This window comes from Equus caballus, chromosome 28 (genome assembly GCF_041296265.1).
Source record: "Equus caballus isolate H_3958 breed thoroughbred chromosome 28, TB-T2T, whole genome shotgun sequence".
NCBI classification, from domain to species: domain Eukaryota; kingdom Metazoa; phylum Chordata; class Mammalia; order Perissodactyla; family Equidae; genus Equus; species Equus caballus.
In genome coordinates, this window is record NC_091711.1 from 37054490 (window position 1) to 37080951 (window position 26462).

The 26462-nt window shown below is 42.9% G+C and overlaps 1 protein-coding gene across 5 annotated transcripts in view; it reads right to left on the reverse strand.

The window, feature by feature from the left end:
- Positions 1–26462, reverse strand: part of LARGE1 (LARGE xylosyl- and glucuronyltransferase 1) — a 540210-nt gene that overhangs the window by 247761 nt on the left and 265987 nt on the right. For all 5 annotated transcript variants that reach the window (XM_023631102.2, XM_070254456.1, XM_005606571.4 and 2 more), the window contains one exon: positions 21461–21584. In XM_023631102.2, the coding sequence (XP_023486870.2) occupies positions 21461–21584 (124 nt within the window). The remainder of the gene's footprint in view (positions 1–21460; positions 21585–26462) is intronic.

The following is a 26462-nucleotide window of genomic DNA, read 5'->3' on the forward strand; positions in this document are numbered from 1 at the left end:
AATATAAGTCTAGATCCAAAAAGACTGTTAGAATGGAGTTTTCATTTCTGTTCCTCAGCACTAAAGAGTGCCCCAGAGAAAGTTTCAGCCTCCGATGTCACCTTTTCTATGAACAATGCTGTCAAGGGCCCAGAGCAAAGGCCAACTGGAGTCTAGATGTCCTTCTCCAGACTACTGATGAAGACCAGCTGGAGCCACGGGCCAGCACTGGCTGCACATTAGGATCACCAGGACTCGCTACCAGGCCTGCCCCAGAAAAACCAATTTGGGATCTTTAGTGGTGGGACCTTGTATTGCTGCTTGTTATGGTTTGATAAAGATCACAAGTGATGCTACAGTGCAGTCAAGGGTGGGCCCTGGCATTGCTTTTTCCCGTGTTGCTTTGTGTTATTAAAGCCTATCAAGAGATTCTTACATGCAATCCATCCTGAGGTCCCCAACAATCGGGGAAATGACTCAACCAATCCTAACTTCTAGCTGGGAAACCCAAGACCCAAATGAACGGCAAAGCTCTGTGACTTTGGTTCTTTTTTGTTGTCTGCACAGACACTGTCAAGTTCCTATATACATAGTTGTTCGTTTGTTTTTGATTCTCTGGGGTGGGAATATTTAAGCATCTCAATCTGAAAGCAACAGGAAATAAGGAAATGAGCACTGTGCTCAGAGTTTGAAAACGCAACTTGGAGTCTGGTCAATTCCCATCTGACCCTCAGATTCTGCATCTGAGAAATAGAGACAAAGCCCCTTACTTGTTCTGGGAGACTGAAAACGAGGTGATGTATGTCAAAGCACCTAGCAGAGTGCCTCACAGAATCTGCACTCATGAGCTGCTCGGTAATCCTGCATGTGGAAGTAGGGAATATTTCACTACGTGACAAGGAGAATAAAGGCCTGATCACGGGGAGTGAGCTCGAGATGCCAGTGCCTTGCCACTACGGTGATTTCCTCTCGCTTCTTTATAATGGCTGGTTTTGGAGAGTAGAGCTTATGTATTATGTATATATAATGTAAAGGCAACAAGTACACTCGGGGACACAATGTACGATAAGTAATAACTCCATATTAATAATAATAGGGGATGAGAAAGGGGAGTTTCAGCAGGGCTATTATGCCTATGAATAAGATGTTGATCATCGCTTGCTATTTTCTCTTCAAACATATTATTTAGCCAGTAGTGAGCAGATTGAAAACCCACTGGGGTTCTTGAATTCAGCCTGGCTGAGTGGTTAAATCCAATGAAAATATCCTAGTTAGATGAGTTTTTAGCCAAGGGAGTTGAGTATATAAAAGGATATTTAACAGGTCAGTTTGTGAAGATGCCCATCTTTCAAAAATGATAACAGGATGATGATGATGACGATAATAATAATGTATATACAGCATTTTCTAGTTTGCAATGCAATTTCAACTGTATTATCTCATGTGATTCTTGAAATAATTGTGTGAATTAAGCAAGAAAGGAATTTGTGTCTCCATTTTACATCTAGGAAACTAAGACTTTAATGCATCGTTGTCCAAAGTTTCACAGCTAATAAATGACAGGGTTGAAACTCACCTTGTCTGACCTTCAGGAAAATCACGTTTATGAGGCCCAGGGCCTTCTGATGGCCACGTCATGCTTTGACTTCATCATGGGAAATAGATGGAATTAATAGGCTGTGAAGTATTGTCTATCGTTCTTAAGCAAGAAAACCCACATTTCCACACCTATGTATACCTCTTCCCAAAATCAGGTTGGGGACATGGTGCAAAAAGGGATGAAAACTTGAAATGTTTCCAAGTTTCCTACTGAAAGTGGTCTTTGTTTAGAAATAATTCTAGATTGCTTTCCACGTTTCAATTAGAGAACAACGAGAATCCGGCCCCTTGGTGTCCCAAATGAGGTAAGAGAGTTATAAATGGGTATCACCATGGGGTCCACAAGCAATGTGTCCAGGACAGGCAACATCTGGGTGTTGCTCATGTTTCATGTGGTTGGGAATAAAGAGACATAAATCTATTTAGCTGGTCTCTGACTTTAGTGGCTTGAATTTTCCATCCCATCGCCTTCAAAAGCATCTTAGGCAGGGCTTGCCTCAACAGTGGAGTCATTCCTAATTTTGTCAGATTCTCCTGCGGTAGTTTCCAAGAAGGGGCAATTTTGCCCCCTAAGGGGCATTTGGCAATGCTTGCAGACACTTTTGATTGTGCTACACACCCCATCTTCAGACAGGACAGCCCCAACAACAAAGAATTATCTGGTCCAGAACATCAATAGTGGAGACACCTTGTTCCAAAGTACTAATGAAAACTTACAAAAATGTGTATGGATGAACAAGCAGAAGCTTGATTTGATCTTCGCATGAGAGTACGAGTTTTGCTTCAGTTTTGACCTACTTGAAAACACGACATTATCCAGAGTTAACGAACTACTTTGGAGGAGGAAGGAGGTGGGGGTTTAAAGTGTTCAAAGTCCTCTGCATCCTGACTTAAAGGGAGAAAAAGTGACAACTCCATACCTCCACAAATGAGAATTAAATGAGGCTTATCAATGAAAGAATATAAAGCTTAGACAAGCGAGGTCGTCCAGGGCCCGATTCACAGAGGTCTCTCTTGGCCAGTGGACCCACGGCTGCCCTGCTCCCAGCACGAGAGATTCCACCTTTCCACTGGACCCAGGCACCCCCTCCCCCAGCAGGGAAGCCTCATCCTAAACTCAACTGCACACTGAACCAAGACTCCACACTCCAGGTGCTGGACAGCTGTTTGTAGCTTAGCATTCTCCTCAACACTGCCACCTAAGCCCAGGTTCCCTAGTACCTGAGCCCCAAATGTTAACTTCCCTGGGTCAAGAGCATTCTCATACTTGCCCTACACAAGAAGAAGAGGCCAGTGGATTCCTTCTTCTGGATCACAGCCTCAGGATGTACTGAGCTGTGCTCCAGTGGGGGCACACCTCTCAGCAGGATGCCTAGAGAATGGCACACGTATGGACCTGCTGATCCTGCACTACGCAATTATTTAGGAGGAAAAATCACATTAGTGATTAAAGAAGTATGAGCACTTCTCCATTTTGGACAGCTCCCAGTCACGTGTGTTATACTCCTTACCTACTACCTCTAAGTGGATGTCTAAATGCCAGACGGAACCCTTTCTCTTCCCACTAAAGCCTGCCCCTTCCTCAGTTTCCCCCATCTTAAATAACACCACCAGGCACCAACCAGCTTGATCCAGAATTTGAGGAGTTGAACATGATTCCTCTCTCCCTAATGCCACATCCAACAGATCCAAACCCTGTTAAGTCAGCTGCTAGAATCAATCTGCCGTTCAAGGTAGTCACCTGGAGAGGAAGCAGGCAGTCTATGGAGGTAGCTTTTAACCAAAACACTTCTGTACCTTCTCTTTGGGAACTGGCAGAGCATAAAGTGCTAAGTTTGGAGTAGACGAACCAATTCTATTCTTTCTTGATTTTCTGCTCCTCCACCAAGACATCCTGGCCCCCAGAATCCATACTGTCACTAGGTCACTGGATCTGAGAACCTTAAGATCAGGGCCTTGGGCTTCCTTGTTCATTTTAGCAATGCCCCACAGGGCATCCAGTTGGCACTCTGTTGCAAGATACCTAATAAATAAGAGAAACAGAACCTCAGGAAGGAATTTCATAATGCCTATCCCATCTATCTCCCTCTTCTGCCCTCGAATCCACTGAAAGATCAGGGACATTGATCTTCAAACAGATTTTGCCGCTGCAAAATGAAAGTTCAATTGTTCAAATATAAGGCCAATTAGGTCCACACTCATCTGCTGCTAAGCATGCTTCTCTCTCCCTCGACTGATCTGTAGGAAACTCACTCCGGGACACATGTGTCTCCCCTATATGAGCATCCTTTGTGGTAGATTCACTATTTTTACTGGGAAACTCCCCTAGTACTTTCTAAGATCCTTTGTATCTGGTAGACATTCGATTTGTCTGTTTTTAATTCAAATATGGACATATTGTTTATACGGATACTGAAGACGAGAAGGTAAAAATATCCAACTTTTTTCTTATGGGCATCCTGAGCAGTCCTGGGTGAAAAGTTTTAGCGATCTGGTTTATTAGTTTCTTCTAATATCGAAAGGTGTAGGGGCCGGCCCAGTGGCCGAGTGGTTAAGTTCATGCACTCCACTTTGGTGGCCCAGGGTTTCGCCGGTTCAGATCCTGGGCGTGGACCTAGCACTGCTCATCAAGCCATGCTGAGGCGGCATCCCACATAGCACAACTAGAAGGACTTACAACTAGAATATACAACTATGTACTGGGGGGCTTTGGGGAGAAGAAAAAAAAAAGGTGTAGTCTTCGTACGTGAAAAATAGAAGGAAGTGTCAGGCAGATAAAAGAAATGCATTTCTTTCTTTTCTGACAGTAAAAGTGTAATGATAAGGGTATTAAGTTTTATAGCTAAGCTCAGCAGATAATAAGCAGGCAAAGGAGTTCTGCTTGAGAAAAGGTATTCTCTTCTTTCAGCATTGAAAGCCTGTCATTAATTCATAGAGCAAGATAAAAAGCTCCACGCCTTCTCTCCACACTCATCAAACCCTCTGCGTCTTGATAACGATGTGCCTAGCATGAGGAACGGCCTCCCTTCCCCTGTTCGCTTCTGGAAATCACACTAGCCCCCAGCCCCAGCTCCAAGTTCCATTTCCCCAACCCCATTCCCCATCTGGGGAGCCATCCTTGACTATCCAGCTGGTAACTGACTGGTATTGCACTGTTCCCCATTTCATTAGTTTCCACTAAATTCTTGGAGAAGACATTGGTTTCTCTATATCTGAATTCTCTCAGAATAGTGTGCCTTCAGCAAATCCTTATCTACTGATTGATTTGTACCAAGGTACAGACCTGAGTTGCTTCCGCTTCATCAGGTGAGAACTCGACTACCTATTAGAGTTAGCATGAGGTGTTCTAAGCCAGCCAGTTTCCCTACGCTACTGAGAAAATGCAAACTACTGGCAGTCCATCCACTTTCATGTTGAAGGGGCACCGTCCCCACGTACAGACTAAATGTCTCGGAAAATCCCAACAAAGTTATCCAACCCAAACTCCACATTGGTTAATTCAGAAGTCACAGATTAAAAAGAGAAGGTGAGGGGAGAGCAGTACTTATACATATACACACACACACACATATATATATATAGATCCTCCTTGCTTTCTAAATATGCATTTTCTTCTCATGACAAACCTACAAGGAAGTGTGAGAGATGGTTAGGTGCCTACCCAGAGGCACACTTTGAATCCTCTACTGAGACTGAAACACACAGACAGCCATACAGAAACCCTCACTTTCCCAGTCTCCCCTGTAGACAGGACGAGGGCACATCCACGAACCTGGCCAATGCACCTGAGGGGAAGCCCGCTGCAAGATTTTAGGGAGAAGCTTCCCTCCCTGACAGAGAGAAGGAAGGAGGAATAAGCCTCTTTCTTTTCCTCCCCACTGTCTGTGAGGAGCTGACTGCTGGATTTGCTGTGACCACGAGGAACCCAAGACGACGACCATCACTCTTGGAAGTGCCAACCTCTCCGCTTCTTGCTATGTGAGAAAATGAATAGGTTGTTTAAGTGCTTTCACTGGGGGGATTTCCTTTTTATTTTTTTACTTGCACCAAAAGCGATCTAATTAATGTTAGATTAGCATGTGAAAGACTAGGAAACGGCCCACACAGATAATGCACACAAGAGTCACTGGGGCTGCACAAAACACTGTAAAGCAAGTCCTTAGTGACCTCTCTCCCATTATTCTCTTTTACTTGTCCCACAAAGACACTGCAAATATGATCTAAATAAAAGGAGGAGGCTTGTCAATGCATACAAAGCCCCAAGAACTTCTTGGGTGCTCTTCCAACCAAATTCTCACCCATAAGCTCCTGCGACAAAGATGGCGGTACCCCTGACAGCCTCGACCCACACGCAGGTGCGCTGGACTCCACAGTGCGTGTGTTCTTACATAGGAACACGCAGAGCTGCCCATCGGCTGGGAGAACAACAATGTTTCTCTTCTGGTTACCTATCTGTTTGAAGTCACTATTTTCTCTTTTCTTTTCTCCTTCCCTTCTTTCAGAAGAAGCAGAATATTTTTTTAAAACTGCGCTACCATAGAAATTCTGTAAAATGTAATAAAAGGTAAAAAAAAACCCAACTGGAAGCCCTGTACCCAGAGGGAACCTATCAAATATTGCCATTATGTTCTTCACTTTTAAATAATTATAGATGTCTTTAAATTTGGGAGGAAGTAGCTTTGTGCCTTTTTTTTTTAACTTTATTATATCACAAGTATTTTTAATTTTCATTTATTCAAGCAACATTCAACCTTGTAATTAAATCAATAAAAGTCTTATTTAAAAAAAAAGTGATTTTGAAATGCTTCAAACATCTCATTGTCAGGATGTACCATCATCTCTCCACCTTTTCAGCGATGTTGGGATTTAGGGTGTGTCTAATTTTTGCTTCTGTAAAGGAATAATATCCTGATGAAATCCTTTGACTTAATCTGTATTTCCCCAGGACAAAGAATTTCTTCATCATACTGCTTGTATATATTCTTTAAGAATCTTGATAAATATCACCAAACTGTTAAAAAGAAAAGCTATTCTGATGTTAATTTACAACAGACACTTTCATAAGATTTGGTCCCAATGGATACTTGTCAACATTAGGTAACAGTGTTTTAAAGCCTTGACATTTAGATATAAAAATCTTATTTTTCTATTTCTTCAAATAATTAGTGATGTTGTTACATTAAAATTTTTTTTAACCATTTGCTTTTCTTCCTTTGTGAATTCCTTCATTCTCATCCTTTACTCATTTTCCCATTGGTCTATTTATTTTTCTTATTGACTTGTAAGAGCTCTTTATATATTATATGCTATGTCTGTTTCAAGCATAATTTTCCCAATTTATCACTTGTAATTTAAATTTGTTTCAGTTCTGACTGATATTCAGAATTTTTCCCTTTTTTTTTTCATTTCAATTAATCAAATCTACTAGAGGTTTCCTTTGACTTTTTTTCTTTTCCATTTCTCTTGGGCATATAGAAATTCTCATCCTTAGGTGAAAATTTTCATATTTTTCTTCCAGTTTTGTTTAACATTTCTGTTTTTAAACTTAAGTCTTTAATCAATCCAAAGTTATTTTTTATATCTGGCAATATTCTATTTGATCTCTTCCCAAATGCTCAGTCTTCACAATAACGTCTTTTGCTGCATAATCCATTCTTTCTCTACAGGTTGGAAATTCTTCCTTGAGCAAGGGTAGACAGATACCTACAACTTAAGATATCTCTTTCCTTTTCAAATTCTGCTCCTGGGACACTTCCTTGCTGGGTGGAGGAAAAGTCTCAGCATCCTTATTAAGACTTCTCCATTTGGGGCTGGCCCAGTGGTTAACTTCGCACGCTCCGCTGCAGGCAGCCCACTGTTTTGTTGGTTCAGATCCTGGGCACGGACATGGCACTGCTCACCAAACCACGTTGAGGCAGCATCCCACATGCCACAACTAGAAGGACCCACAAGGAAGAATATACAACTATGTACCGGGGGGCTTTGGGGAGAAAAAGGAAAAATTAAAATCTTGAAAAAAAAAGACTTCTCCATTCAAACATGTACTTAGAGTCAACTATGTGCAAGCATTATGCTAACAATAGGAATAGGGTGGTTAAGAACAGAGGGGTTCCATCCATGTGGACTGCACATTGTAGTGGATGAGCCAGACTTATAACCAAGTTGAAGGTATTTAACAAATAAGTATACAAGGAAGGTGTTTAACAAATAATTACACAATACCAAGTGTTATGAAGAAGGAAATAGAGCACCACACGATGACCTATAGCAAGGGAACCCAAACATTAACAGAATGATGGATCAAGAACAGTTTCCTTGAGATCTAAACTAAGCTCTAAACAACGATGGGGAGAGAAGTGGGGAGGGAAGACTTCTAGTTCAGGTCAAATGGTGAACACGATAACTCAAAACCCCTCTTGGTGATATATGTATATACATATTGCATATATGTATATACAATATTATATGCAATATATATTATATATTACATATACTAATATATGGTATATATTAAAATGTATATTATACATATAGAATACATATAATTATTATGTACATGAAATCATACATATAATATAGAGCCATGCACCACAGAACATTTTACTCAACAACGGACCGCATATACAATGGTGGTCCCATTCGATGAATACTGTACAGCCTAAGTGTGTAGCAGACTGTACCATCTAGGTTTGTGTAAGTACACTCTACGATGTTCATACAACCATGAAACTGCCTAAGGACACATTTCTCAGAACATATCCCTGTTGTTAAGTGACACGTGACTGAATAAATATATATATATATATATATATAACTTAAGTTGGCATAAAAGCAAAACTGCAAGTATTTGAAGTCAGACTTAAAAAAAGTTAGATTATACGTTATTCCTGAATGAAGTGCTGCCCTCAGGGAAGCAGCCCTTGAACTTCTGCTTTCACTGCTGCGGGTGGGGGTACAGGAAAGAGAAGATGAGGTCCATCTGTGATCTGGCTTAATAAGGAGTCAGAGAGAAGACAATTGCATAAAGCTGGACCCCAAATCCTGTGCTCTCAGCATAAAAGTGATCTAGAAATAAACTCCAGCACACAGAAGAGAAAAGCCAGGAAACACTAGTAGTCTTTAGCTTGATGGCAAAAAGTGGCTGCTTGTGGGGAAAGGAGGCTTAAGACTTACTACCTAGAAGGTGTATCATACAATGGCATGTGGTCTGAACTCAAGCCGTCTGTCAGAGCTGACAAACCTCAAATGGAGAACTGAACTCAAAGTAACTAGAACTGAGAGTGCCTCAGGGTCACGGGCAGCAATAAACACAAACATTATCTCAAGGAAACACAGAATTCCACCTCAAAGCTTTCATAAATCAGCACGGGGTTTACGTAGTGTTGTTGTAAGGGTTAAAACCTGGACCCACGGCCAGGCTGAAGGCTCCATTCCTGTTTCCGCCCCTTTCTTGTCTGCACCAGGCTGCCCCTAGTCTCAGGTTCTTCATCTGCAAAATGGGATCACAATAGCACTAATTTTAAAGGGCTGTTGTGAGAATTAAATGAGACAATACATTTAATGCTTAGAACTGCATCTGGGACATGAGAAGTGCCAAATAAATGTTGGTTATTACTATTACTTTATTACCATTTTTCTAGGTATATTGTTGTATACCATCTTATTCATCGTTTAGCTTATTAATATTTTCTCCACTGTTTATTATTAACTTTGCCAGAGGTGTGCCATTTTCTTATACATAGAACACAGCTTTCAAAATTTTAATTTTCTGTTTTTTATTTTTCTTATTTCATAGACTTCTGCTGTTAACATTATTTCCCTTTTCTTTCTTTAGGTCTACACCATTGTTCTTGTTTAAATTACCAAGTAGAATGTGAGACTCATTCATCATCATCTTTGTTTCTGAATAATGAAAGCATTGAGGGCTATTAAAATTTCTCCAGTGACAGCTTTGGGCACATTCCATAAACTTTAGTGTTAAATGTTCCTCTTTTGCTGTTTCCAAAATAGGCTATAATTTTAGTTTTTACTTCCTTTTGGATTAAATAAGCATTTAGGAAAATTCACCACCTTCCTCTAATTTCCAAGTATTCTGAACCTCCCATTTAAAAGTTTATTTCTAATACACAGTTTTACTGCACTGTGGCCAAGAGTGAGGCCTATATTATTTTTATGGTTTGAAATTTAATGAGATTTTTCTTGTGCCCTCAATATATGTAATTTTTTTCATGAATACTTGAAGATCCATTTTTATTTCATTTTATGGATACAAACTTTGATATCTATTGATATTGATTATATTTTTAAAACTGTCTTTGTCATTAACTATATGATTTGCCTTTTTAGTGGCTGAAACTCTCAATATATCCTATACTTCTATAATTTTGCTTTATATATTTGAAAGCCTTCTACTTGTAAAATAACTTGGCTATTATATCCTCTTATGGATATTACACTTGACAATTCAAAATTATTATCTAATTAAGTATATTTATTATGTTTGAATTTGTCTAAAGTTAATATATCCACACATTTGTTTCATCTGTCTGAGATATCCTAATATAAATTTTATTTTTAAATTTTATAAATTATTTTAGGTGTCCTTCTTGAAGATAGTAAGCACATAGTTAAGATACTGCTATTTAAGAAAACATCAAGTCTTTGTCCAATAACAGAAGGGTTTAAAGAATTTATATTTATTAAAATAAATGATGTTAAGGTTTTGCTTCTCTCATAGCATTTTTAAGAAATATTTTTCAGCTTTGAGAAAAAATTTAGATACATTACAATGACCCCCTTTTTTAAATGTACAACTCAGTGAACGCATACAATCTGTAACCTCAACAGCAATGACTTTATAAAATAATTCCATCACCTCCAACAGTTCCCTCATGGCCCTGTTTAGGGAGCCTCCACCACAGCACTCTCTGGCTCCTACTAACTTTTGTCCTGCTTTCAAGAATTTCCTATAAATGGAATCATACAACATGCAGTCTTTGTGCCTGGCTTGTTTTACTTAGCACAATACTTGCGAGGTTCATTCATATTGTTCATGTATCATCAGTTCATTCTTTTTCACTGCAGAGTAACATTCTATTGACTGGATATACCACAATTGTATACCAAATCCCCAGTTGAGGGACATTTGAGTTCCATAAATAAAGCTGCTATGAACATTCACAAACATGTTTTTGTGTGTGCATATGATTTTATTTCTCTTCCACGAATACCTAGGAGTGGAATTGCTGGGCCATACTGTCAATATATGTTTAACTTTTTTAGAAAGTGACAACCTGTTTTCCAAAGTAGTTGTATTATTTTACACTTCCACCAGCAATGGGTGAGAGTTCCAGAGGTTCCACATTCTCACCAACACTTTGTATTGTCAGCCTTTTAAATCTTACCCATTGTAGAGGGTGTGAAGTAGCATTCCACGGTAATTTGCATTTCCCTGATGACTTCTGGTGTTGAGCATTTTTCAGGGATTTACTGCCTCTCCTTATGTCTTCTTGGATGATGTGTCTCTTAAAATATGTTGCCCATTTCTAACCTGGGTTGTTCGTCGTCTTGTTATTGTTATAAAAGTTCTCCATAGATTTCAGATACAAATCTGTTATCAGACATGTGCTTTGCAAATATTTTCTTCCCAGCTTGTGGCTTGTCATTTTATTTTCTTACGAATGTCTTTGGAAGAACAAAAACTGTCAGTTTAGATGAAGTCCACTTTATGTGTATATATATTTAGTTTGTGCTTTTTGTATCCTATTTGAGAAATCTTTGCCTAACCTAAAGTCACTAAGATTTTCTCCTCTGTTTTCTTCTATTAGTTCTATAGTTGTAGCTCTTCAATTTAGGTGTAAATTTCAAGTTAATTTTTGTATATGGTATAAAGTGAGGGTTGAGGTTCATTTTTTTTTGGAAATGGATAGCTAGTGTTCCAACATCATTACTTTCTTCTTTCTCATTTTCTTTGCTTCCTATCTTTTTTTTTTTTTTTTGAGGAAGATTAGCCCTGAGCTAACATCTGCTGCCAATTCTCCTCTTTTTTGCTGAGGAAGACTGACCCTGAGCTAACATCCGTGCCCATCTTCCTCCACTTTCTATGTGGGACGCCTATCACAGCATGGCTTGCCAAGCGGTGCCATGTCTGCACCCGGGATCTGAACGGGTGAACCCCAGGCCACCAAAGCGGAACATGTACACTTAACCGCTGTGCCACAGGGCCAGCCCCTTTGTTTCCTATTTCATACCAACTTTGTTTCATTTGCAATAATCGTCTCCAACAACTTAGTTTTATTCCAATTTGTAACTATAACAGAGGTCACCTTTGAGCATTCCAGAAACATCTTCCCTTTTTTTCTTTTCAGAGTGAAGGGTTAAAAAATACCGTCTGAGTTACCCCACAAAACACAAGAAACTTAGCAGCTTTTAAACCCAACCCACACTTCCCAAGCTGTTTCAAAACGTCTGTGATCAGCCGGTATTTGTATCTGTTTTCAAGAGCAACATTCGGCATCTGCCTTCAGCTTTGCAACCGACTTAAAACAATTATTTACAGATCATTCCATGTGTAACTGCTTTCGGTACATACTGTTTGCCCCTTTGGAACAAGACTTCCTCATTCTTGAATATTCATTTTGAGTACTTTTTTGGTTGGCTGGCAGATGACATAACAGAATCTTCAAGAAGTATACACTGGTCTATGTTTTGTGAGCTCTTGCATAGCGTATCATTTTTTTCTGTTGCCTTTAAACATGAGAGAACTTGGCTGGTATTCTTGGGTCTCCCTCTTTTCTGCTCAAAACTCTGTAGATATTTTATTAGGACATTTATTATTATAGCGAAAAAGCTGAGGTAGATTTTTTTATTCTTCAAACATAATATGTTCCTCTCTACCCCTTGCCTTTTGCATTACAGTGTAGCCTTAAAAATCAAGCTTTACTCCTCATCCATCACCACCAAACCACATGCGGCTGTTGAGTATCTAAAACGCAGCATGTCTGAATGGAGATGTGGAAAATATATATTGGATTTTGAAGACTTAGTATGAAAAAACGTATGTAAAATATCTCACTAGTACTTTTAAAAGTACGGATCATATGTTGGAATGATAATATTGTAGAGCTATTGGATTAAATAAAATATATAACTAAAATTCATTTCACTTGTTTCATTTTGCTTATCTAAATGTGGCTACTAGAAAATTTAAAATTACACATATGATTCATATTTCTATTGGACAGCACTACTCAAGAGACAGACTTCCCAGATTTACATTTTGGTTCCACAATGCTGAGTAATTTCAACAAGTCTCTTTTATAAGCCTCCATTTCCTCACCTGGAAACGGATGAAAATAATTACACTCGCCTCAAGGCTTATTGTGGGGATCAAATGAGATTATGCATGTAACGTTATTGTGCTGGCACAAAATCAATTCTTATTAATGAGAGTTATTACTATTCTTAAAGGAAGGATTTTTTTTTAATCCTTATAATTCAAATATTTTTCTAGGGGGTACTTTGATGTGGGCAACTTATTGCTGATTTTGCCGGGATTGTAGGGGCCCCTTTTGATCTGTATGCATAGAATTTTTTTCAGTTCTTGACAATTTTTCTTGGATTTCATCATCCTATGAATGGACCATCCAACACCTTACCCTTAAGAGCCTGAAGCCCCCGATTTTCATGAACTTTGTACCACACCAGTTCAGTCACTCCATCCCAGGATAACATGCCAAATAACATATGTCATCTAAGACACTGAAGCTCTAACATTTCACTCCCCAAATCCATCCTTTTATCCTTTCAAAATATTTGGCCAAAGACGCCTGTTCTCACAGCAAAAATTTCCTAACCTTATCATAATTTCCATTTCACTCTGCCCATCACTTTCTCACTATCCATGAAATACCTCTGGTCTGTCTTTCCCTTTTCTTTTCTTTTTAGGTCCATATATTCCAAAATACATCATTATAACCACACTCTTGAATCACGGAAGTTTGGTGTTTTTCTAACTCAAGTTCTGGGTAGCTGAGATTTCAATACAGCACTGCCCTGAAGGGCAGAAGAACTAGATTTCAGCATAAATTCTCTGATTAGCAGCATTCTGCTAATTCCTTTGGTAAATTCCTTATTGACAAAAGAAAATGTCATTTCTCTAGCATAGGATTTTTGAGAAGATGCAATTAAATAAGGTACATGAAAGCATTACCTTCATTATCCAGGGGAATGAAGAAGACCACAGCAATGAAAATGGGAAGGAATCAATACTCAGGATGGGGAAAAGGTGGGTCCAGGGACACTTAATTGCTTTAAATGAATTTAATCTCTGAGCCGAGACCAATTACAGCTCCTGGTGGGGCAAGTCACATGCGCAGGTGGGGAATAACTGCTGTACTTTGAAGAACCACAGACAACGGTAGAGACATGAGACAGAGACAAAAGCGAGCACACTCAAGAAAGGCAGCAACTTGGAAACCATTTACTACACAAATACATCAGAAGATATATATAAGTGTCAACTAGGTTTTGAGCGCTGCTATTTGAGATATAGTTGAAGGAATGGGAACGATGAGAAGACTCAGCAGACATGCCAGGTCTTCAAACAAGTGATTGACACACTCTACAGTCCCAAAGTATGGAACCCATGCATTGGTTGGAGGCCATTATCGGCAAAGTTTTGTCCTAAGAGGTGGGTATAGAGATAAAAGTTACAGGGCTTGCCCTCCTGGTTCTCATTATCTGGTGGGGAAGACAGATGAGTTAACAGACAAAGACACATATACTTGCATTTGGTCTTTATTAATACTCAGGACCAAGGGGGGAATCAAAAAGATGAAGACTTCATTACAGAACAAGGTGAATATTTCTAATAGAATTTCTAAATATGGAACAAGCTCCTTTGGGGCGTAATGATCTCTTATCTCCAGAAGTATTCAAAAGCAGAAGATTAATGACCATTTACATAGAATATTATAGAAGAAAGTGGAAGCTTTGCTAGGTGAATACTAAGTTCCTTCCTAATTAAGATTTTATGATTCGCAAAAGGGGACAGGGCCCATTCACTAGGATACTCTGTTACACAAAGAAACATTTGCCTGTGTAAAGTGAACTGTACAAGTGACATAGAAAGATTCTTTTCTAATGCAGATTACAATTTCTCTTGGTTGTCTACAATTTTCCCTGTCTAATATTTAAAAGCCAAAGATCAGTCTTCAAAATACAGAAAGGTATGTTTTCAAACGCATTTCACTTATCCATGTCCCATCTGTGATCTTGCCCTCAACATATGAAGGAAAAAAGCCCATCACAAATGCCAGGGGTGCATTGCTGGCCTTACAGAATCAGCCTTCATATTCACAAACCACATGGAGAATGGAATGACCAATAAAAGGGATAAAAAAAAAAAAGGGAGGCTGGCAACTTTTCCAGATCTGGGCATAATAATTAACCTCAGCCAGCCTTCCTGCATAACCTGAGACCCAAAAAGAGAGAAAGAACAAGAGCAAACATCCATAAACTATTCCAGAAAAACAACTCAAAATGCATACCCTCTGATGAGAGGTCAACAGTCATCTGTTTCTCTGTTGTAGAAAAGAGAAGTTGTGTTGACATGGGAGATTTGGAACAGAGAAGATTAAAGAGGTTAATCACATCCATCTACAATTATATGGAAAGGGAAGGAAAGAAAATAAAGTGCCTACTATGTGCCAAGCACTGGGCTTTTCATTCTGAACTTCATTTAATTGGATTTAATCTTCACCAATAAAGGGGAGCTCGAGCTACCAATTTCGAAAGACAATTAAGCTCTATGTATCACTCTCAGTATTACCATATCATAGTGAACCTGGACAAGAAAATTCTGAAGGTCACGCATAACTTACTTCATTTCTCATTCTTCCGCAGGGCACCTTAGGGAAGATCATGCGCTCCATGAGACATATCCTTTGTCTTCCATCTTTCTTCTGCAGGCGAAGTTTAACTAGAACTGCTCCACCCCATGAGGTGGGGTATTCACCAAGTGTGGTCTCTCTGAAGTATATCCTAGGCCCGGCAATCATAACACACACACCCAATTTTGGGAAGAGGACCAGGTTGAAAAGATTCATATGTGAGCTCTTGGGCAAGTTGCTTAACCTCCCTGGGCCTCATTTCTCCTAAAAAGGCTTTGAGTACTGGCTTCCTTCTAACCCTGAGACCCTATGATTTCACGTTACCATCAGTCCCTCCTAGCTGAAAACGTCTATCATTCGGGAAGCATATCTTCCCAGGAAACAGAGAGGGAAGGCAGCAGTTTATCCATCCCCCGAGCTGTCTCCCAAGGGACAGCTAGGTGTTGAAAGATTGCTGTTATCTAAAGAGAACCTCTGCAATACTCCACAGGGACCAGTACAAAGGCAACTGAGAACGAGTAGGGAGCCAATTTTGAGAGTCAACCATCAATATTTTCTGTAACCATAGTCTTGAATCCTGCTTCATGATCTTTCTGATGTTGGTAACGAGCAGGCATCAGGTCTGAGAGAAAAAGAGATAAATTAGGGCTCCCAGCTAGACAGGTGAATCATGAAACAGCTCCTGCCCCCAGCAGCTTCCCTTCACGAGCTCGGAGCATCCTCACCCCAGTGTGGCAGGAAGGCGACTTTCTGGGCCAACTGGGACAAGATCAGAGGCTGGCAGACATGCAAGGTCTCGTCTGAAATCTAGCAAGGTAGGTATCGCTGATTGAAGGCAAACTGTCCAGAGTAATGACTATTTAGTTTAGAAAATGATCCATGGGTGAGACTGATGGGGCCGTCCCAAAGCTCAGCAGCATCGTTAGTGTGGTACTCTTTTATCCCCAGCAGGAAGCTCCACTCCCAGTAGGCCTTTAAATGGAGGGGTCATGCTTAACACATTTGTTCTTCACGAACAACCAGAAAAAGACCACCACTGAGAGCTTAGAGGACCCTTGTCTAGATGCAATTATAGTATCTTAGCTTAAAAACAGGCCACAGGGGCCAGCCCAGTGGTGCAGCGGTTAAGTTTACACGTTCTGCTTCGGTGGCCCGGGGTTCGCTGGTTCGGATCCCAGGTGCGGACATGGCACCACTTGGCAAGCCAAGCTGTGGTAGGTGTCCCACATATAAAGTAGAGGAAGATGGGCATGGATGTTAGCTCAGGGCCAGTCTTCCTCAGCAAAAAGAGGAGGATTGGCAGCAGATGTTAGCTCAGGGCTAATCTTCGTCAGCAAAAAGAGGAGGATTAGGCAGTAGTTAGCTCAGGGCTAATCTTCAAAAAAAACCCCCAAAAAACAGGCCACAGAGAAGAAAATATAACATAGGAGAAAGAGCATGGATTGGGGCATCAGATAGCTCTGGGTTTTACTCCTGGTGCTGCCGTGTCCTAGCTATGCATGTGATTTGGGGTTAGTTATTTAACCTCCTAAGCTCGGTTTCCTTATCTGTATAATGAGATAACAACCACCTGCTCCACAGAGTTGTGAGCACCTCTATGAGAACCACATAAAACAGGAGAAACAAAGTAAGTGTTCCATAAACAACTGATGTTACACCACAGCCCAGAGGATCCAAAGTCACTGAAGACAGGAATTTTGGGTTTAAGTGCAACTCAACAGCGGCAACGTCACTCCCCTGTGGTTACAGTCTGTTCTCCCTCTTTTCCTTCAGATCTGTTCCCCGTTCGTGTCTCCTGAATCGTACGATCCCATATCTCATCTCATTTCATCTGGAAAGGGAAAAGTCAAATACCGGCCTTGGCATTTATTACCTGCCTGATCTTAGGCAAATACTCTTCAACTCTGTGCTTCCATTTATAAATTATCTGTGAGATGGAGGTAATAAAAGTCCCCTCTCCACCCCACAGGGCTGTCGTGAGAAGTGAGTGACAGCACGTGTCGTCCCCCCACGCTGCACATCTTGAGTGGAGTTCGGAGCACAAAGACGCAGTCGGTCCTGGTCGCCTGTTGATACGGGGACTCAGAGGCCGGAAATGAATGAGCCGTGTAAACATCAGCAGACCCAGGAGCATTTTACAGGCCACAGACACAAGCAGGCTGAGCGATCAGCATTTGCAAATCCACACTAATTGGTCATTATGGGAGAAGCGTACCAGTGCACCAGGAATTTCCCACAGTTCGTTTTTAATCATGCTCCCATCCCTCATCAACTTCCTTTTCCTATGACTCCATTCTCCAGCCTAAGAGATAGAATAATGGGCCCGCAGGAATATTTCTGAGAAATGCCATTTCCAACAGCTGTACCAAGTGGCTTCTCCGAGTGGCATCAGGAGAGGCAGCCGTGTGTGTGTCTGCGGAGGGTACCGTCTGACGTGCTGCCTGATCACAGCTGCAGAACACAGCATGGGCCCATTCTCTCCTGATCTTCCTCCTTCTCTAATGTCAGCTAATGGATGGCATTTTAATGTGTTCTCTTCCTTGTGTACCTGCCATGGAAAGACACTCACCTGTCCCAGGGCTGCTCTGGGGACGTTACATGGGCAGGTACAGATGGAGCTGCCTTATTCAGGCCACCGCAGGGTCACCGGTAGACAAATACCTGGCTGCTGACCCATGCCCTGAGGCACAACAGGCTTCAGGAAGGTGGTGAGCCCTAAGAGTGATAGATAACCCCGTTCCTAATGGCTTCATTATTCTTAGAGACCCAGGTCTGAGTTTACCGTGTATCATTCACTTAGCAAACAATCTCATAGGCCAAGCATCACACCAGGCTTTAGGGGTAAAGGGGTGATGAAACCCAGACATGATCCTGGCCCTTTTGGAGCCTACTGTCTAGGGGAGAGACAGACATTTACCGGCACACCCCACAAAGGCATAAAAGAGTATATTCTGCAATGAGTGTCCTGAAGAAACATAAGCGATCCTATGAGAACATATAACAAAGGAACCCTAGGAGACGAGGAAGGCAGGGAAAGTTTCCCTGAGTAAATGTAGCTTATGCCAAAGAACTTGGAATTAATTAGCAGTGGGGGAAGAGAAGGCAGGCTGGGGTATAGAGTCTAACAGATAGAAGAAACAACCTGTGCAAAGGCCCCCTGGTGGGAGAGAAGGAGCAGAGCAAACGCGAGACGGAGGGAGTGGGCAATGGTGCTGCTGGTGGCGCAAGATGAACTTGGAAGGAGGCAGGAGCCAGACTGTGCAGGGAAATGTGACTCACTTAAGGACTGTGGTCTCTATCTTAAGAGCCTGGGGAAATCACTGAAGGTTTTTATGCAGAGGAAAGGGGATGGCATGGTTGGGCTCGCTTTTGGGAATGGTGACTCATGCTACTGATGAAGAATAGATTTGGGCGAGGAGAAGTGAGCAGAGCAGAAGAGAAGAGACTAATCTGGAAAAAAGCTGCTGTTGTGCTGGGGAAAGATCACAAATGCTTAGACTAGGATGCTGGCAGTGGAAATGGAGACAAGCTAGGATGTGGAACGGTTAGAGACACAGTAGGGAAAGGGACCTATCAAAGGCGAACTCTTGGTTCCGGAAGAGCAACTAAGTAGATAGACAGCGATGCTATGAGGCAGGAGAGGCTCAGGTTGGGAGGAATGGGCAGATCATGGTCTGTGGTTTGTTGAGTGAGACTATGTATAAATTATTAGTACTGTTATCATTATTATTATGGAAAACTTATGTTTGACAAAATGCTTTCATACTCATTGTCCTCACTGGATTCTGACAAGAGCCTCATGGGATCCAGGACTGTGGGAGATAGGTATTTAATTGGTAGGGAAATAAAATATAGCTGTAGGGCATGGTATAGAGGGTAGAGGACAGGACTCTGGAGATAGTATCTTTTAGAACATATCAAATTGTACTTTTTAAAATTCTTTTTATTTTTTAAGCCATGCATCTTCAATTCAAATGGATAAAAATCCAGTATGGAAAATCATGTGCGGCAGGTCGACTGGTTTCCAGTGGGCACGAGAGTCAGTATCAGCCTTTCTCCCTCCCACCCCTATTTCCTCCAAGACCTCATGGAAGCCCTGGGGTTCAAGGAGTAGATTACAGCCCCTAGTGCCTTACTCCTTCAACCTCCCACCTCTCCATGGACTTCGTAACAGGCCATGCACTCAGGAGCACTGTAATACCATGTTGCCTTGGCTGCAAAGGGAATGGGGTATTTCCAAGACTGATGCATTTCAGGCAGGGCCAGGCCTTCCCGGGAGTTATCTTATTTGATCCCTGCCTTGGTGGCTGGCACTGTCCCACATCTGACAGCTGAGAGAGCCAAGGCTCAGAACCCAAATCCGATAGTTTTTCCAGTGGCAAGCCAGGATATGAACTTGGGGTTTGTGCAACCACTTTGACTTCTCTTAAAAAGCAGAGGGCACGGGCTCGCCAGGGACACAGCACACGGCTGCCAAAAGAAAGGAGGATGATGAAGGAGGTAGCAGAAGCTTCCTTCTGCGCCAGATGCTGCCCTTCCCCACCACTGCTTTTCCCCACGGCGTTGGCGCTGAGACCCTGGGAGACAGAGTGGCTTGCTTTCACCTTAATTAGCACAGCAATTTGCTAAATTTTGTTTTTCCCTTTTTAAGAGTGTTAATCAATTTTAGCTCAGAAGAGATTCAAATGGCACACAAATTACCACAACATCCCCGAACGCTAAATTCTGAACATCTCCATCAACCTCAGAGCCTGAAATATGGGACAAATCAGAAACTCCAGCCAGCATGTCTGTGATCTATTTAACATGTTATGGCTCTAAAATGAAAAGCTAATGGCTTTATGAGGTTGGGAACAAGCAATTTGCTAGAATCAGCCTCACCTAGGTGTTTAGTGCTTCCCAAGGTGACTGCAAACAGCATCAACGTGTAACTGCAAAGTTACATGTTCCTCTAATAACAGCAATTTGTTAGATCCACAAGCATTCCAGGGTACCAATGATGCACCAGAAATACAGTAAAGACTAGGATGCGGCCCCCGTCCCCATTAAGAAGGTTCTATACTAAAGTAGTAGACAGGCAAGTGAATAAAAAATGTCTTCCTCCTTCCTCGAGAAGTCGGGGAAGGCTGTCAGAGGAGGTGGCAGTGCAGCTGAGTTCTGAAGGATGAGCAAACTTGTGACAAGCTAAGCGGAAGGGCACGTCAGATAGAAGGAATCGCATACGCAAATACTCAAATATAGGAGAGAGGGCAGAGAGAACCAAAGGCACTTTCCTAGAGCTAAGTGAGAGGGTGGATTTGCAGGAATGACAACAGATGAGACTGGAAGAAGAATCAAGAGCGAGAACATTCAGGACTTCTTAATCAGACTGTGAATCTCAATCTTGATGCAGGCAAAGTGGCGCTGCAGAAGGATTTTAAGCAAGGGAGTGACATCACCAAATCAGTCTCATTTGGTTGAAACTCTCCAGTACATCGTAATCCTTAATATTTATTCAGCACAGTCTTTGAAAGCACATTCACATACATGCTCCAATTTCAGCCTCTTAATTACCCCATGAGGTTAGTATTACAATCCCTTTTCTACTGATGAGAAAAGAAACCCAGTAAAGGTATAGGTATTTCCTCTGTGTCTTATGACCAGTGAATGACAGAACATGAACTCAAATTTCACTGGGTGACGGAATTCTCTAGATAGTAGTACCACAAACCTCTTTCAGATACATAGGAAGCTAATGGCCTCCAGCTTCTACAGAAAAGCCTTGGTGGCCAGAGCTGCACAGACCAACATGCATTACTGTGCTAAAGGAGTGGTCGCTTGACTGCTCTTGATGACAAAATCAGATTCAGGTGGCAAACCACCTCAGTCACACCCTGGGCATTTCCACTTGGGAGCTGAGATGGCTGCCAAGGCTGCAGTCTACCAAACCATGAACAAGAAGAGCTTCCATCTTGAGGGACCTGGGAGGCGCCCCTCCCTCCCGCCTGTACCTTGAGCTCATCTGCGTTGTAGAAGTCCACACGCACGGCGGGCACCATCCAGGTCTGGAAGAGCGTCGCCAGGATCTGCTCCGCGATGGAGTCGGCGATGAGGTGGAAGTGCAGAGGGTTCCGCCTGCGGGAAGGAGAAGCACGAGGGTCAGGAGGAGAAGGCAGGCCTTTGAATTCCAGCCGCAAAAGCGCTCTTATCAATTCGCCACGTGCGGCCAGTTTCTAACAGCCCTTGTGAAAGTAAATCAGGCCTGTTATTAAACCAGTGCTGACTGGTGAGGATGTCAGAGCAGAAAAGGAGAGAAGGAAGACCTATCCCCCAAACTCGGCATCTCAGAGGTGACAACTGAGGACCAGACAGGGTAGAGTCGTTGGTGACACCATTCAAGCGAACCGCCACACCTCTGCACCGCTGTTGCTTCACTCCCCAAAACAGTGAGGAAATCTCCTCCCCAGGCTGCCGTGTCGAGTGGATGAGATAATATGTGCGATGTATAACGCATGTCAATAATAAACACAGCTGGGATAATAATAAATAGCAGATATGCCCTTCTGAGGGACTGCCAGGCACAAAGCAATAGTTCAATCCAGAAGAGGTGCTATCATAAATACTATTGTGCTAGTAAAAATACCAACATACATTGTAATACCCTTGACCTCCCTGAGCTCACAGTCAAGTGGGGATGGGGACAAGTAAACAGGCGATCGCAACCATTCAGCACCTCTGGGAAATCTAAAGAAGAAAATGACTTGTTCCCTCTAACCTCAAGGAGCTCGTACGATTTAGAGAGGCGATCCACAATCAAACATACACCTGAAGGGGAACATGACAGTGTGATGATGACAACAGGACACAAAGTTCCATGGGAGTAAAGAAAAAGAAGGGCTAATTCTGATGAGTCAGAGGGATGTGGACAAGTTCAGGCAGCAGTGCCCTATAGGATAAAGATGACTTTGACCGCAGTCAAAGGGAGAGGGGACCCAATCCAGGGAGAATCATAAGGGACTATGGCCCAAGCCCAGAGTGTGTTGAGAGTGTGGTGGGGGGAGGAAGTGGTTAGCAGGGTCTCTAAGGTTAGAGCAGAGGAGGAGAGAGATGAGAGCACACAGGAAGCAGAGCAATGAATGCCCAGCTAAACAGTCTGGACTTCATCAGGGAGACATGGGGGACCAATATGACCTGGCTCTGAGCTCTCAGCCTCCTGTGCTGTCACTCCCCAGCCCTGTCCTAAGTTCTAGACACACATCTCTCATGCGCCATGCTCTCTCTACCTGGGCCTTTGCATATTCAGTTTGCTCTGCAGGAAACCATCTTGGACATGCTCATTCGACAAATACTTATTGCACACCTACTACCTGCCAGAAGAAGAGCAGGATGCTGGGGACACGGTGGTGAGGAAGACACACCATCCCTGCTCTCGTGAATCTCACGGTCTTGCCCTCTCCTTCTTCCTCCCTCTCCCTTCACACTTCCCATTCAGCACGTGGTTCTCTCTTACCCAGACTTCAGTTCTGAGGGCCACCACCATTTGCTCCTAGTCCTTTCCTGACGGCCCATGACTAGGTCAGGGGCCCTTCCTAACAGACAATATCTCAGCACCATGCACCCATCTTCAGGTTGTGATCGCCTGTTTACTTGTCCCCATCCCCACTTGACTGTGAGCTCAGGGAGGTCAAGGGTCATGCCAGCTATATTCAGATGGATAGCCCCAGGATCTAGCCTAGTGCCTGGAACATAGTAGGAGTTCAATAAGCGAATTGAATGGATGGTGGGTGATGGAGAGCGGACAGATAAGGGGAATAAAGGTGGACACATCATTTAGGAGATTAGACCAGAATGTGAAAAGAGAATCTATTTAAGACAGTGTCTGAGGAGGAGCAACAAGGAGAATGAATCCAAAGGGATTTCAGGAGAAGAGATCTTAGGTATGGGGGAAATGAGAGGAAGCAGCAGAGGATTACACTGGGATTCCTGGGTTGGTGGTGATGTCTCCCGGATGGGAGATACAAGAAGGCATACTGGAGAAAGAAGATGGGTTTGGGACTGGGTGTACCAAGCTTAGGGTGAGGGTGGCAAAGCCAGGTGGAGCTGGATGGATGAGTCTAAAAATGAAGGAAGTTATCATCCAAGGCTAACCTGCCAGAAACATAACAGGTGCTCAAGGCTGATAAACTGAATAAATGAATCGAAGAAGCAATCAGCACGGCACAACTTCTCCAGGGGACCCACTGCCTGAACACTGCAAATGCTCCCATTAAACCACCTACACCCGGGGGAAGGGGCATGTCTGCCCTATAAGAAGCTTCGCTCTAGGAAGCTGCCAGTAGGCCTGCGTGATGATTGGTGGTGTGAGGAGGTGATGGTATTTGTTTATTGGCCAGTGATCTGCCTGAAGGCTAAGGCAGAGGCACCGAGTCAAAGTCACAGAGGGTCCATATATCCCTCAGTGTTGGCACAACCACCTTCCTCACAGGAGCCACAATGGAGTCTCACGTATCGAGAATGGATAAAGGTAAGCCTGCATAATTACCAGCTTGCATTTTTATCTACAGTGGAGGGATGGTACGATGGTGTGGAGTGACAATACCAAACAGATCAAGCTACTTATATTTGCTCCAACACATCATGCTTTCCACATGTCTGCATCTTTGCTTGTGCTGTTCCCTCTCCATGGACTACTCTCCCCCTACTTGGAGGGCCCGTGAGTTCCCATCCACCCTTCAAAATTCCCTTTTGAAGTCATCTCCTCCTGGAAATCTTCTTTGCGCCCGTCCTTGTCCCTTTTCCTGCCAACTCAGCATCTCAGATGAAAAGTGAATCTAACATTTACAGCATGGCATTGTGATACATATTCAAACACCTGACTCCCTGTCTCCCCTGTGAGGCCCCCGAGGACAGGAACCCTCTATTCATCTCCATCCCCAGTGCCTAGCAGAGAGGCTCGCACATCACGGGTGCTCAACAAACACTTGTGGGACAGAAAAAGAAAGCCACGCCCCTCCTGTGTCACTGTTAACCTCACCATACGATAAAAACAGTCGATGGCACACTGCACATCAATTGTTCCGAGTTGGGGCTCCGCTCCAGAAGGTCTGGGTTGGAAGCCTGGCTGAATTACTGAGTGACTATAAGCAAGTCACTTCATCTCTCTAGGCTTCAATTTTTTCATCTTAAAACAGGAACAATAATGGCAAGTAAGCAATGTTACATGGGGTAATTGTGAGAATTAAATGATATATACAAAGTGCTTAGTAAATTTCCTGGTGTGGTAAGATTTCAACATATGTTAACTATTGGTATGGTCTGTATGTTTGTACCCCTGCCACCCCCGTTAATATACTGAATCCTAACCCCTAAGGTGATGGTATCAGGAGGTGGGGCCTTCAGGAGATGTTTAGGTTGTGAGGGCAGAGTCCTCCTGAAAGGGATTTGTGCCTTTATAAAAGGGGCTCCAGAGAGAGAGCCCTCCCTCTCCCCCCATGTGAGGGCATGGCGAGAAGTCAGCAGTCTGCAGACAGCGAGCAGGCCCCACCAGAACCTGACCACGCAGGTGCCATGATCTTGGACTCCCAGCCTCCAGAAGCATGAGAGATACATTTCTGTTGCTTATGAGCCACCCAGTCTGCGGTATTTTGTTATAACAGCCCAAACAGACTAAGACAACTATTACCAACATTAACTTAGGAAACTGTTATTTTCTCTACTGCTTTTGCACCACTTTTCAAATAAAGTATTTTCAATTAGTTCCTCCATCCACAGACAAAAACAAAAGAGGTGAACAGATAAACATCCAACCAAGAGCTACCAAGCAGCAAGTAAATGTGAGAATAATAGGGCTTTAGGCGATGCATGAGCTCAGAGTCCTCTCTTTAGGCAGCTATCAACCTGGTGGAGACAGAGAAAGAAAGAATACAAACAACCAGATAAATGTTCGAACACGGTGTGCCAGAACACTGGGATGCCACACGCAACTGCAAAGTTTGGGAATGGCATACCTCCCAGGGAGCCATTTGAATAGACTGACAGAGACAGTAAGTGAAAGGTACCTTAGAGTTGGATGGTGCACAACCTCCAGGACCGTATGGGATGGCTCTTCAAGGAGGAGCATGAAAGTTACAGGGGTGTGAGGATGGAAGAGACCACTTCTCACTAGTGGAGAATCAAGAAGTTTCCATGGACTTTGTGGCAATTAAACTGAACCTTTGGGTGGGAAAAGGTGGAGGATAGAGAAAGGCATTCTGCAGGATGCAAGAGAATAAGGAAAGAAACAGGAGGGAAAGTACACAGCATGTCCGTGAAAGAATAATAGTCTTATTTGGGTGGATCATACAACATTTACATGGACACCTATTGTATTCCAGGAGTAGGGAGGATAAAAAGAAAAAGAGAGAGAAAGTCCTAACGGCAGGCTGGGCCAGAGTGTGTGAATTCCTAAGAACCGTGATTTCATTCTCTCAGAGAAAGAGAGCCAGACAAGGTTGGGGGCGCTCGGCAGGCAGCAGATCAAAGCTGCAATTCAGGAGGTTAATCTGGTTACAGAGGGGAAGATGGACCAGCGTGGGTGAGAGAACAGGCTCTTGGAGGAGGATGCCGCAAGCATTCCTATGAGGCATTCCCCCTGCATGTTCTTCCTCTGGTCCATTTAAAGTCTCTCCAGTAGGAAGAGTAAATGCAGAAAGAAACTCAGCTCATCTTTAGGGCAAGACTAGGTGTTTGCATTGTCAAAGGGGTCAGTGCCTCATTTGTCTCCCTCATTCGAAGACTATGAAAACACTTACTCAGAGGACATGAGGGCCCCAGCCCAGGAGACCACTGAGTCCCTGGCAGGTGCCCACACTGTCTCAGCAATCGAATACAGGCTAACCAGCAGTGGCTCGAGTCTCATTCTCCGGCGACGGAATGCGCAGAGGGGCCCTGCTAGTGCGGTGCCCTCCGTACCATCATGAGAATGTGGGTCTCGTCACCTGCACCTCTCGGTGGCCACAGGGAAAGCACCTGAAA